Here is a 12,866-nt window from a genome sequence, read left to right on the forward strand (position 1 = left end):
TGTGTTGCCCAACGACAGGCCTAAAACATCACTGCTCTAGAGGAGACCTGCATGGAGGAATGGGCCAACATACCACCAACAGTGTGTGCCAACCTTGTGAAGACTTACAGAAAACATTTGACCTCTGTCATTGCCAACAAAGGATAAATAACAAAATATTGAGATGAACTTTTGTTAATGACCAAATACTTATTTTCCACCATAATTTGAAAAATAAATCTTGCCAAATCAGACAAGGTGTTTTTATGAATTTGTTTTCTCATTTTGTCTCCCATGGTTGTGGTCTACCTATGATGTCAATTACAGGCCTCTCTCATCTTTTTAAGTGGGAGAACTTGCACAGTTGCTGGCTGACAAAATACTTTTTTATGCCCACAGAGAAATTTGATTAAAAGGATGAAAAAAAAGGGGTAGAACCAGATACGTTATAAGAGTATTACATCTACAATGCAATAAAAGTGAGCAAAGTAGGAGTTTATATAGATATACTAGTCTGGATTAAATCACGTAGGTCAACCATAACAACCTCCCAGTGATGAAGTTTGTCAGCCCCCGCCACTGGTTGCTATAGGTAGAGATGAATTGTACCAGATTGGTGTTCTTATCACTTATATCGGGTGGACCATATATCAGCTTGGTATCTTTTGTTTTTTTCAGTTCTGAGGTAGCCTCGTCTGATCGATCGTTTACTGTATCCTCTCTAAAGGTACTGTTACACTTAGCGATGCACCAGCAATCCCGACCAGCGATATGACCCGGTCAGGATCGCTGGTGCATCGCTAAGTGGTCGCTAGTGAGCTGCCACACAGGCAGATCTCACCAGCAACATAGCAAGGGTCGGGGGTCGCTACTTACCTGTCAGACAAGGCGATCCTGACGTCCCCCCTCCCGCGTCCACACGTCGCTCGCCTCCACAGCAGGAAGCTGACGACGAGAAATGGCCCAGGACATTCTCGCGCGATCAGCGATAACCAGCGGGGGAGCCGGTCGGAGGTAAGTATCAGACATAGCGATATCGCTAGCAATATCGCTATAACGTCACAAAAATCAGTGACGTTATAGCGATATTGCTAGCGATATCGCTTAGTGTGACAGGCCCTTAAGAATCTCCAAGTAAAATCCACAGATTGCTTATCAAATCTCTCTGTATCCGAGCAAATTCTTAACTCTGGGAAATTGGCCTATCAGGATTCCTCGGATGGGAAGAAACTGCCATTAGAAAGAAGTTTGTAGCCGTGGTTTTTCTGAAGATGTCGGTATGTAGTGGAACATCGGGCCTGCCAGGATTTTGATATCAAGGAAATCGGAGTTCCTGCGAGATTAAAAGTTAATTTGATATTGAGGTCATTGATGTTAAGTTTGCACATCAAATTGTCCAGTCCATTAGTGCTGCCTTCTCAGAAAAAGTATACAGTATCATCAATGTACATCATCCAGTTGTGAACGTTGTTCAATTCACAGATGAGGTCATCTTGAAATATATTCCTCTCCCACGCCCCTAAACAGAGGATGGCATACGAGGGGACGAAGGAGGCCCCATTGCTGTGCCCTGTAATTAGAGAACGATCTGGTTGTTGAATATGAAAGTATTATGATGTAATAGGAACTATAGCAAAACCGGGACTAGATCAGCAAGGGAGCTGTCTAGACTGCTGGAGCTAAGGGCGAAACGTACATTGAGGTGATGGTGGACGCCCAATCCATCCATATCATCAGGTTCAGCGGCCTTTGTGTTCAGGTACTGTGCTTTTTGCCATTGTCTATACAATGAGATCACCCATTTATAGTGGAATCCATTTGCAACACCCCTGATATTAACTTAGGTACAGATTGATTGTGGGATGATTTATGCACCCATTTATTTAGTATATTTAAGTTATAAAACTTAGACTTCTAAGCCTTTGCCTGCACAGCACTTCAGTCACATATTCCACATTTAGAGGACCACATATTGGGTCCTTGAGTTTTGTCTTATGGGATATACCCCATTGTAATTTCTATATAGGGCTACTTAACTGATGCATATTTATAAACAACAATTTTTTGTCTAAACCAAGGGTTTCCTTGTGGTTACTGTATCGTATTAGCCCATTATTTTGTGGATAAGATTGGAGTTTCCCCTACTGCGCACGCTGTTGTTCTTTGTTTTATGTCATTTTAATCAATGTTTTTATTATTCTATAATAAAGTTTAGTTTTTTAATTTCACGTATGGTTCTCTTCTTTGGGCTAGTCTCTAATATAAGTCCGAATTTGGTTATATCTTCTCCATACAAGTAGTGCAAATATTTGCCATAAAAGTACAGAGATGTCATTAAGAGGTTAAAGGGACTTTTCAGGATGGTGACCCTGTCTGGAATGTACAGTTTAAAATGAAGAAATGGCAATTATTGAATCCAGCACTGATTCTCAGAGAGTCCTCATGCATCCTGGAAGTCATGACATCATGCCCATCAGTCCCATGACTGCTGCAGTCAATCACTAGCTTGTACAGCAAGTGACCGCTGAGGTCAGTACTAGACTGCAACAGTCACGTCAGGGATGAACCGATGCAGCAGTGAGATATTTAAGACTTAAGGAATAGTTTTTACTTTGTTGTAAAACATTATCTCCTTTATTGCAACTTCTGAAAAACTTAAGCCCCAATTAGAAGCCTGCAGGCAGTATAGTCAGCGAGCGTCTCAATGAGTTATACTAAGTGACTGATTATAATTAATAAAAGTATAAATCTCATGCAAAGAATTACATTTGATTCTATCAAACGATTCTAAAGTGCTGAAGTAATTTTTGCTGATGAATAACTAAGCGACGGTCCATTGTGATATTCCTGTGAACATATAGTAACTACTAAAAGCTGCCTTGTGCAGAAGATGGGGTCAATGTAAGAGAACACAAGAAAAGTGACACCGATTAACATAGACATTAGAAAAGCTAGTAATTAAGGAGGTTGTTACACCCAGCGGTGGCGCAAGTGGATTTGTGTAGCCACTGTGTGACAGGACCAGGCCTGCCTAGGAAGGTGCATAGCTATACGGCTACCAGTTGCTCACAGGAGCCAATGATGGTGGAGACAGACTGGGCTATCATATTGATTGGCTATCATATGCGCAGCCACAATCTGTGCTTACTCTACCTGTTGTAGCACACTTGTCATTTACAGAAATATACCAGTGCATGCAACATTGGCCTTATTATTTTCTATCGCCGGCATATTGCACGCATGCACCTTTGACTCTTCTGGACTTCACTGTCACGGGTGTGTCAGATCCTACAGACAGTCGCTCTGCATCTGGCTGCAGAAAGTCTCTGCATTTGGCTTTGCAGATGCCTTCTTAATCCTTCTGACTTTTGGACCCAGTGGCATCTTCCCTTTGGCTCTAATTGACACACCTGGACCTGGGTGTTTATAGACTCTCAGTCTGCTTCAGGGAGTCACCAGTGATATTCAAATTTTCCCTGGTGAAGGCTTGGGGCTATAGCAGTCAGCTTACTTCCTCTCTGGTGCTGTTGGAGGACGTTTGGTGTTACCTCTCTGAGTCTGCTCAAGATAAGTTTCTTCCCCCTGTTTGTCTCCCTTCTTCTCTGTAGTGTTCAGTGACTGTACAGTGGGGACTGACCAGTGCTCATCCCCCGGTCCCTATCCAGGGCCTAGCTCTAGGAATATACAGGGCTTAGATTCCTGCTCAGTGATTTTTGTGGAACCAATATAAGGATGGTAGGGTAGGCAGGGTGCTATTAGAGCTGCCTAGGGGTCTCCATTCCCCCTTTCCTTACAATTTGGACTTCCTTCACCTAGTGTTGCACTTAGTCTTCCCACACTGTGCATAGAGAAGGCTGGTAGTGCAATAAGAGACTGCGCTGCTGTGGTAGAATTCAAGGTATCTTTATTGCCAACGCGTTTCCTGAGCCAGTCCCAGCTCACTTCATCAGGGCCTCATTTAGATCATTTAGATCTCTCCACAGGTGTTCTATGGGATTCAGGTCTGGACTCATTGCTGGCCACCTTAGAAGTCTCCAGTGCTTTCTCTCAAACCATTTTCTAGTGCTTTTTGAGGTGTGTTTTAGGTCATTGTCCTGCTGGAAGACCCATGACCTCTGAGGGAGACCCATCTTTCTCACACTGGGCCCTATATTATGCTGCAAAATTTGATGGTAGTCTTCTGACTTCATAATGCCATGCACATGGTCAAGCAGTCCAGTGCCAGAGGCAGCAAAGCAACCCCAAAACATCAGGGAACCTCCGCCATGTTTGACTGTAGGGACCGTGTTCTTTTCTTTGAATGCCTCTTTTTTTTCTCCTGTAAACTCTATGTTGATGCCTTTGCCCAAAAAGCTCTACTTTTGTCTCATCTGACCAGAGAACATTCTTCCAAAATGTTTTAGGCTTTTTCAGGTAAGTTTTGGCAAACTCCAGCCTGGATAAGAAGTGGGGTCTTCCTGGGTCTCCTACCATACAGTCCCTTTTCATTCAGACGCCGATGGATAGTACGGGTTGACACTGTTGTACCCTCGGACTGCAGGGCAGCTTGAACTTGTTTGGATGTTAGTCGAGGTTCTTTATCCAACATCCGCACAATCTTGCGTTGAAATCTCTGGTCAATTTTTCTTTTCCGTCCACATCTAGGGAGGTTAGCCACAGTGCCATGGGCTTTATACTTCTTAATGACACTGCGCACGGTAGACACAGGAACATTCAGGTCTTTGGAGATGGACTCGTAGCCTTGAGATTGCTCATGCTTCCTCACAATTTGGTTTCTCAAGTCCTCAGACAGTTCTTTGGTCTTCTTTCTTTTCTCCATGCTCAATGTGGTACACACAAGGACACAGGACAGAGGTTGAGTCAACTTTAATCCATGTCAACTGGCTGCAAGTGTGATTTAGTTATTGCCAAAACCTGTTATGTGCCACAGGTAAGTTACAGATGCTGTTAATTACACAAATTAGAGAAGCATCACATGATTTTTCGAACAGTGCCAATAATTTTGTCCACCCTCTTTTTTATGTTTGGTGTGGAATTGTATCCAATTTGGCTTTAGGACAATTCTTTTTGTGTTTTTTAATTTAAGACAAATTAAATGAAGATAATAATACCAAAGAATTTGTGTTTGCAATCATTTTCAGGAAGAAACTGAGTATTATCTGACAGAATTGGAGGGGTGTCAATACGTTTGGCCACAACTGTACCTTCACCATCACCCCTGAGGAAGCCAAATTTCATAGCAATACGCGTGAGGTTCCTTCTCATCATGTCACGGCTGCTTTAGATAAGTCCCATCATTATATGACTTCACCTATTTGGTTGATAGCCATTTTTGTATTCTTTTCACTGGATTCTTGCCAATTCCATTTTCGTCTATTGGATATATATATAATATGAGTTTTATCATTGGTCTATCCTTGCTACATTACTATATTTGGCATTCATTATATGTATATATGAGTGTATTACATATATTTAGATCATCATGTGAGTATAAATATTTTGGATTGATTAGACTTAGAAGAAAAAAAGTGATAAATCAGCTCATCAAACGGTGATGCAAATTTCCCAGCTTTATAAAAACCCATCCTCCTCTAACTTTGTGCTAAAAAGAGCAGCCATGGGTTCTTCTAAGCAGCTGCCTAGCAAAATGAAAATGGTGAAGGCGCACAAAGCAGGAGAAGGGTATAAGAAGATAGCAAAACATCTTCAAGTTGCCATTTCTTCATTTTGAAATGTAAATAAAAAATGGCAGTTAATCTGAACATTGGAGGTCAAGATAAGGTCTGGAAGACCAAGCAACATTTCAGTAAGAGCTGGCATTAGGATTGCTAGAGACGCAAATCAGAACCCCTGTTTGACTGCAAAAGACCTTCAGAAAGATTTAGCAGACTCTGGAGTTGTAGTACATTTTTCTACTGTTCAGAGAAGACACCTGCACAAAAATGGCCTTCATGGAAGAGTCATCAGAAGTAAACCTCTCCCGCATCATCACCATATTATTCAGTATCAGAAGTATGCAAAATAACATCTAAACAAGCCTGATGCATTTTGGAAAGAAGTCTTGTGGACCGATGAGGCTAAAATAGAAATCTTTGGCCACAATGATCAAAGGTAAGTGTGGAGAAAAAAAAGGCACAGAATTTCAGGAAAAGAACATCTCACCAACCATTAACTATGAGGGTGAATCAATCATTTTTTGAGGATGTATTGCAGCCAATGGCGAGGGGAACATTTCAGAGGTAGAGGAAATAATGGATTCAATGAAATTTTAACAAATTCTTGATGCAAACATAACAACATCTGTAAAAAGCTGAAGTTGAAAAGAAGATGGTTTCTACAAATGGAAAATGATCCTTAACAGATGTTACATAGTTACATATTCTATTTTATTCTAAATGTATAAAAATTATTTAGCAGTAAAACGATGATATACCAAATAGACCTTGCACAAAAAAGAACAAAAACTCCCTTCACTTTCATCCACAGTTGAAAATACAAGTAAAGGGACCATTTTCCTTTCTGTACAAGGTATACTTGGCACACCATCCTTTTACTGCTAAATAATTTGTATACATTTGGGATTAAATTGCATATGTTTTAGATGTGCTGGCTATCTTATTTCAACTTTCTCACTTAATAGTGCTGTGTGTGCAGACAGACCATGGAGGTTGAGTGCATTAATTATTGTTTTCTTTGAAACAATTGTACCTGCTGATTCCTGGTCTTTCTGTAGCTCTCCACAGGTGGTCATTGGCTCTTGGACAGCTCTTCTGTTAATTCTTTTCACTCATCTGTATGAAATCTTGCAAGGAGCACCTGGTCGTGGCCGGGTTATGGTTAAATGATGTTCTTTCCACTTCTGGATTATTGCCCCAACAGTGTTCACTGGAACCTTCAGGAGTTTAGAAACTATTCTGTAACCAATGCCATCAACATTGTTTGCAACAATAAGGTTGCGATGGTCTTGAGACAGCTTACTGGTTTTACGCATCATTAGATGTTTCTTGTGTGGCACCTTGGTAATAAGACACCTTTTTATAGGCCATCAGTTGAACCAGCTGATATTATTTTTGACTAAGTGGCAGGATTGCTTTCTAATTACTGATAGATTTCATCTGGGGTCACGACTTTATGTACCTTTTTTTTCACATGCACCCATACACTTGTACGGATGGGTGCGATCTGGGTCTCGGATGCACTCGCAGAATGCTGCGATTGTTTTCTCATGCCGACTCAGCATGAGAAAAAAATCTCAGCTCTCAGCTGCTCCATTGAATAACATAGGGCCGAGTACTATGTGATGTTTTATCGCATAGCACTCAGCCGTGTTATGCACTCGTGTGAGCGTAAGGCAGAGTTCTAAGAAGATGCTCCAAAATATTCCAAAATGTCTCCATTTTGGAACTAGCGATAGCCTAGTTAGTGCTTGCATAATAATTCATTATTTTTTTTGTAATTTGGTTTTATTATAACTTTTCTCAGTTTATCTAAAAAGCAAAGACCGTTCATTGTATAAATCCTTTAATTCTACTAAGACAGAGTCGCTAGAAATTACACTAAGACGAGAACTGAATATATAATCCTATCATAGAGAGAGTTTGTGTAATACAAGTAATAAATTCTTGTAGAGAAAATATGTAAATATACAGATTGGTAATCTTACATAGCGTCATGTAGTAAGTAGAGCTGAGCGACTTTGGTCGGATCGGGTTTCATGAAACAAAATTTGAGTCGGATGAAACTGGTCCGACTAGGGCAAAAAAAGTCGGAGTTTCGTCCGAAACCCGACCCCAATGCGAGTCAATGGGAAATAAAAGTCGGCATTGAGCAGATGACATTCATCCACTCAATGCCGACTTTTATTCCACATTGACTTGCATTGGGGTCGGGTTTCGGACGAAACTCCGACTTTTTTTGTCCTAGTTGGACCAGTTTCATCTGACTCAAATTTTGTTTCATGAAACCCGATCCGACCAAAGTCGCTCAACTCTAGTAGTAAGACATCTTTCTGTCCCTCTAAAAAAGTCAAGTACCGCTAGTTTTTGCCTTGCTGACAGTTGGTGCTAGTTTTTCTGCAGTAGCAAATTGCATTGAAGAAACGGCAGTAACAGGTTGCACAAGGGCTGCAGCAGGGCAGGTGTCCGACGCACGACTCCAGCAGCTGGACACATCGCCTGGGAGAACGCTCCTCTCGGGAGGATACCTCCAGTGACAGCGCCTGAGGGAGGAGAACACAAAATATTTGTAACCAGTACAGGAGTTTTACATATCACCATCATTTAAATAGCTGGTAACCACAGAAAATTAAGGCTGGCTGTGCTTTTTTTGCATGATTTTAAAGTGCAAGAAAGTGAATCTCAAATCTCGTGCACATGTTGCTTATTTTTTCCTTGGATTTAAACGATCAAATCGTTTTTAAAGATCTGCAGAGTGTCAATTTTTTTCAGCATTTTTCAACCATTCCGATGAATGAATTAAAAAAATGCATAAAAAACTCTGCTGCAAATACTCAAGGTGTGCACATACTCTAAGATTTATGTGCCACTTGGATCTATTGAAAGGTGGGCAATCATTTCCTAAAGACTTGGGTCACAATTTATTATTAGTGCTTTTTAAATCAATCTTCATTGACATTTTTTCAGCCCATTGTTCAAAATAGCGCACGTGTTTCCTGAATTTTTTTGCAAAAATCAAAAAGGTTCTTTATTTTTGTCTAGAGGAAAAAGTCACATGTACCATAAAAATGCTGCGTGCTGCAAAAATTGCTGGTGTACAAAAAAAAAAAATTACTCCGGAGTGGGACTGGAGAACATTTGTGTAAAAGTTTTTAAAAAATGAATATTGATAAATCGACCTAAACCCTCTGGAAAATAAGTAATATCCCTGGGTAGTAGAGCTAAGAGAGCTGTCCCTGGATAGAAGGGCTAAGAGAGCTGTCCTTAAGTTGTAGGTCTTTGAACTGTCCCTGGTTATTAGGGCTGAGAGAGCTGTCCCTGGTTAGTAGGGCTAAGACAGCTGTCCCTGGTTAGTAGGGATAAGAGAGTTATTCCTGTCTGTAGGGCTAAAAGCTCTCTCCCTGGGTAGTAGGGCTAAGAGAGTAGTTCCTAGGTAGTAGGGCTACGTCACAGGGCACTGTGACACTGATGGGAGGCGACAGGAAGCAGAGTTTTCCAGGCACCGCACGCCCCAAAGCCTGGAAACATGCATTAACATAAAGGATTAAAAGATGCTTTCTGCACAAGAAGGTGGATATGAGGTATACAAGTATGATTATTTTAAGCATTCTGGAACCTGTGCGCCCATATTAATAGGTTAGGTACGTCCAAGGCAGTGACAGATTCCTTTTAAGAGAGCTGTCCCTGGGTAATAGGACTAAGAGATCTTTTCATGGGTAGTAGATCCAAGACAGTTGTTCTGTCAGGACAGTCTGGATGGTGGATAAGCAGCCCCAATCAAATTCCAAAGAAATTCAAGCTGTCCTGCAGGCTAAGGGTTCATAAGTGTTATTGCGAACTATCAATCGACATATGAATGAAATGAAACACTAAGGCAGGAGACCCAAGAGGACCCCACTGCTGACACAGAGACATAACAAGCTAGACTACAGTTTGCCAAAATGTGCATGAGTAAGCCAAAATCCTGCTGAGAAAGTGTCTTGGGGACAGATGAAACCAAGATAGATCTTTTTAGTAAAGCACATCATTCTACAGTATACCAAAAACAGAATGAGGACTACAAAGTGTATAACACAGTACCTACAGTCAAATATGGTGGAGTTTCAAAGATGTTTTTGGGGTTGTTTTGTTGCCTCTGGCACTGGGTGTCTTAACTGTGTGCAAGGCATCATGAAATTTGAAGATTACCTGCGGATTTTGGGTCGCAATGTAATGCTCAGTGTCAGAAGACTGGATTTGCATCCTAGGTCATGGGTCTCCCAGCAGGACAATGACCCCAAGCATATATCAAGACGCACCCAGAAATGGATGGAAACAAAGTGCTGGAGAGTTCTGAAGTGGCCAGCAATGAGTCTGGATCTAAATTCAATTGAACACCTGTGGAGAGATCTTAAAATTGCTGTTGGGAGAAGGCATCCTTCAAATATGAGAGACCTGGAGCAGTTTGCAAATGAACTGTGGTCCAAATTCCAGTTAAGGATGGAAGAAGCTTGCAAACAAATATTAATTTGCGGGTCCCAACAATTTTGTCTGGCCCATTTTGGGGATTTTGTGTGAAATTATGTCCAATTTTCCTTTTTTTCTCTTTTTTGTGTTGTTAAAATACACACAAAGGAAATAAACATGTATAACAAAACATGTGTAATTGCAATAATTTTCTGAGAGAAATACTTCATTTTCTGGAACAATTTCAAGGGTGTCAACACTTTCGGCCATGACTGTAAAATTACACATAAATGCGTAGGTCACATATTGTACCAATAAAGTAATCGCGTAGGCTTGTCTATTGAGGTGTCCAGTTACATCGGACATAGTACACTTGTTGAAAAGTGAGAAGTTACATAAAAGTGGCCCAAGAGCCGCAGGTGGTTCTTAAAGAAGCACTCCCATCAAAATTTTTGTCCTCTTCATAGAATCATAGAATCGTAGAGTTGGAAGGGACCTCCTGGGCCATCTGGTCCAACCCCCTGCTCAAAGCAGGATTCGCTAAATCATCCCAGTCAGATGTCTGTCCAGCCTCTGTTTGAAGACTTCCATGGAAGGAGAACTCACCACCTCTCGTGGCAGCCTGTTCCACACTTTGATCACACTCATGGTCTAAAAGTTTTTTCTAAAATCTAATTTGTGTGTCCTCCCATTCAGTTTCATCCCACTGCTTCAAGTCTTTTCCTTGTGCAAATGAGAATAATGAAGATCCTTCTACAATGTGACAGCCCTTGAGATATTTGCTGACAGCTATTAAGTCTCTTCTCAGTCTTCTCTTTTGCAAGCTAAACATTCCCAAATCCTCTAACCCTTCCTCAAAGGACATTGTTTGCAGACTGGTCACCATTCTGGTCGCTCTTCTCTGAACTTGCTCTAGTCAATATCTTTTTTAAAATGTGGCGCCCAGATCTGTATTCCAGATGAGGTCTGACCAAAGAGGAGTAGAAGAGGATAATTACTTCACGTGATCTGGACTGTATGCTTCTCTTAATACATCCCAGAATTGCATTTGCTTTTTTGCTGCTGCATCACACTGTTGACTCATGGGCAGTCTGTGATCTATTAGTATACCCAAGTCTTTTTCACAGGTGCTGTTGCTTAGCCCTATTCCTCCCATTCTGTATATGCTTTTTTCATTTTCTTTCCCAAATGTAGGACTTTGCATTTCTCCCAATTATAAACCACTCAGTTGCTGCCCACAGTTCCAGGTTGTTTATATATTTTTGAATCCTCTTTCTCTCTTCTCTAGTATTAGCTATCCCTCCTAGCTTTGTGTCATCAGCAAATGTTATCAGTTTAGCCTCAATTTCTTTATTGATATCATTGATTGTGATATTGAACAATACAGGGCCCAGAACAGAGCCCTGAGGTACCCCATTTGAGACATTCTTCCAACTGGATGTGCAGCCATTTATGTCCAGTCTTTGGGCCCAATTACTAAACCAGTTATGAATCCACCTAACAGTTGCCTTATCCATTCTATACTTGTTTTTTTTCAAATGGGATAGAATGAGACATTTTGTCAAATGCTTTGCTGAAGTCAAGATATACTCTATCTACAGTATTTCCCTGATCCACCCATGATACCGGAAAGATATACATCTTTGTACCGTGTTAGCCAGAAGATAGAAAAATATTTAGAATTGCGAGTCCTCAGCTGGCTAACTGATGGCAACTGAAAAGATGGTAACAAATTGCAAGCTTTCGAGACTACTCAGGTCTCTCTGAAATGTAAAGTGCTGCGGAATATGTCGGCGCTATAGAAATAAAATTTATTATTATTATTATTCATCAGGCATAGGCTAATACAACATCTGAAGAATCACATATTTATACACAACACAGCACAGAAATAATGCAATAGATAAGACAAGCAACGTGAAGAAGAACTATCATTATGGGAGAGGAAGAAACAGTTGTGGCCGTAAATATTGGAACAGGTCATAGATAAGGAGGGTGAAACTGTCATTGTCTGGTGATTGAGGTCTGGTCCATGGTCCTGATGCCTCCACAAGGTCAGAGGAGAAAATTCGTTAACTGATGTAAAAAGACATAAATCCATGCAACACATTCATTCCTACACTGATTGTGTCAAAGGTTGTCATGAGTTTATACTCCCAGACTCTTCTGTCTCTCTTAGATTTGAAGTTACCTTTCGATACCAGTAATTTCATATCCACGTTGCTGTGATCAGGGATACAAAAATGTTTTGCCACAGGTAGATCCATTCTTTTTTCTCTTATTGTGTGACGATGAGCATTCATCCTTGTTCTAAGCTTTTGCCTTGTCTCCCCCACATACAGACCCCCGGTTGGACATTTAGTACAAATAATTAAGTACACCACATTAGATGTGATGCAGCTGAAAGTACCTGGGATCTTGTAGTCCTGATGTGAGTTGGGGATCTTTATCTTGTCTGTGGTCATTATAAATGGACAGGTTTTATATTTTTTGTGGTTGCAGGGAAATGTGCCTGTAGCTGTTGGGGAGGACAGGGAGCTTCTGACAATGATGCTTCTTAGATTTGGGGGCTGCCTAAAACACAGTAGTGGGGGGTCTGGAAATATGGATTGTAATCGGGCATCTTTTTGTAGTAAAGGTTGTAATTTCGGTGCAGCTCCCCTTAGCGCCTCCAGATTTGGATTGTGATTTGTAGGTGACTACTAGAGGCACCTGGTTATTTTCATGTTTAGCTTTGTAATGTAGCACTTAATGATGGTGTCC

The 12,866-nt window shown here is 40.9% G+C and overlaps 1 protein-coding gene across 1 annotated transcript in view; it reads right to left on the reverse strand.

Annotated features, from left to right (window-relative positions):
• Positions 1-7,950: 7,950 nt before the first annotated feature.
• AGRP (agouti related neuropeptide) overlaps positions 7,951-12,866 on the reverse strand; it is a 24,761-nt gene continuing 19,845 nt past the window's right edge. Inside the window, exon 4 of the mRNA XM_073576207.1 lies at positions 7,951-8,200. Within this exon, the coding sequence (XP_073432308.1) occupies positions 8,018-8,200 (183 nt within the window). The 3' untranslated portion in view covers positions 7,951-8,017. The remainder of the gene's footprint in view (positions 8,201-12,866) is intronic.

This window comes from Dendrobates tinctorius, unplaced genomic scaffold (assembly GCF_039654945.1).
Source record: "Dendrobates tinctorius isolate UK_male_01 unplaced genomic scaffold, ASM3965494v1 ptg000047l, whole genome shotgun sequence".
Classification (NCBI taxonomy): Eukaryota; Metazoa; Chordata; class Amphibia; order Anura; family Dendrobatidae; genus Dendrobates; species Dendrobates tinctorius.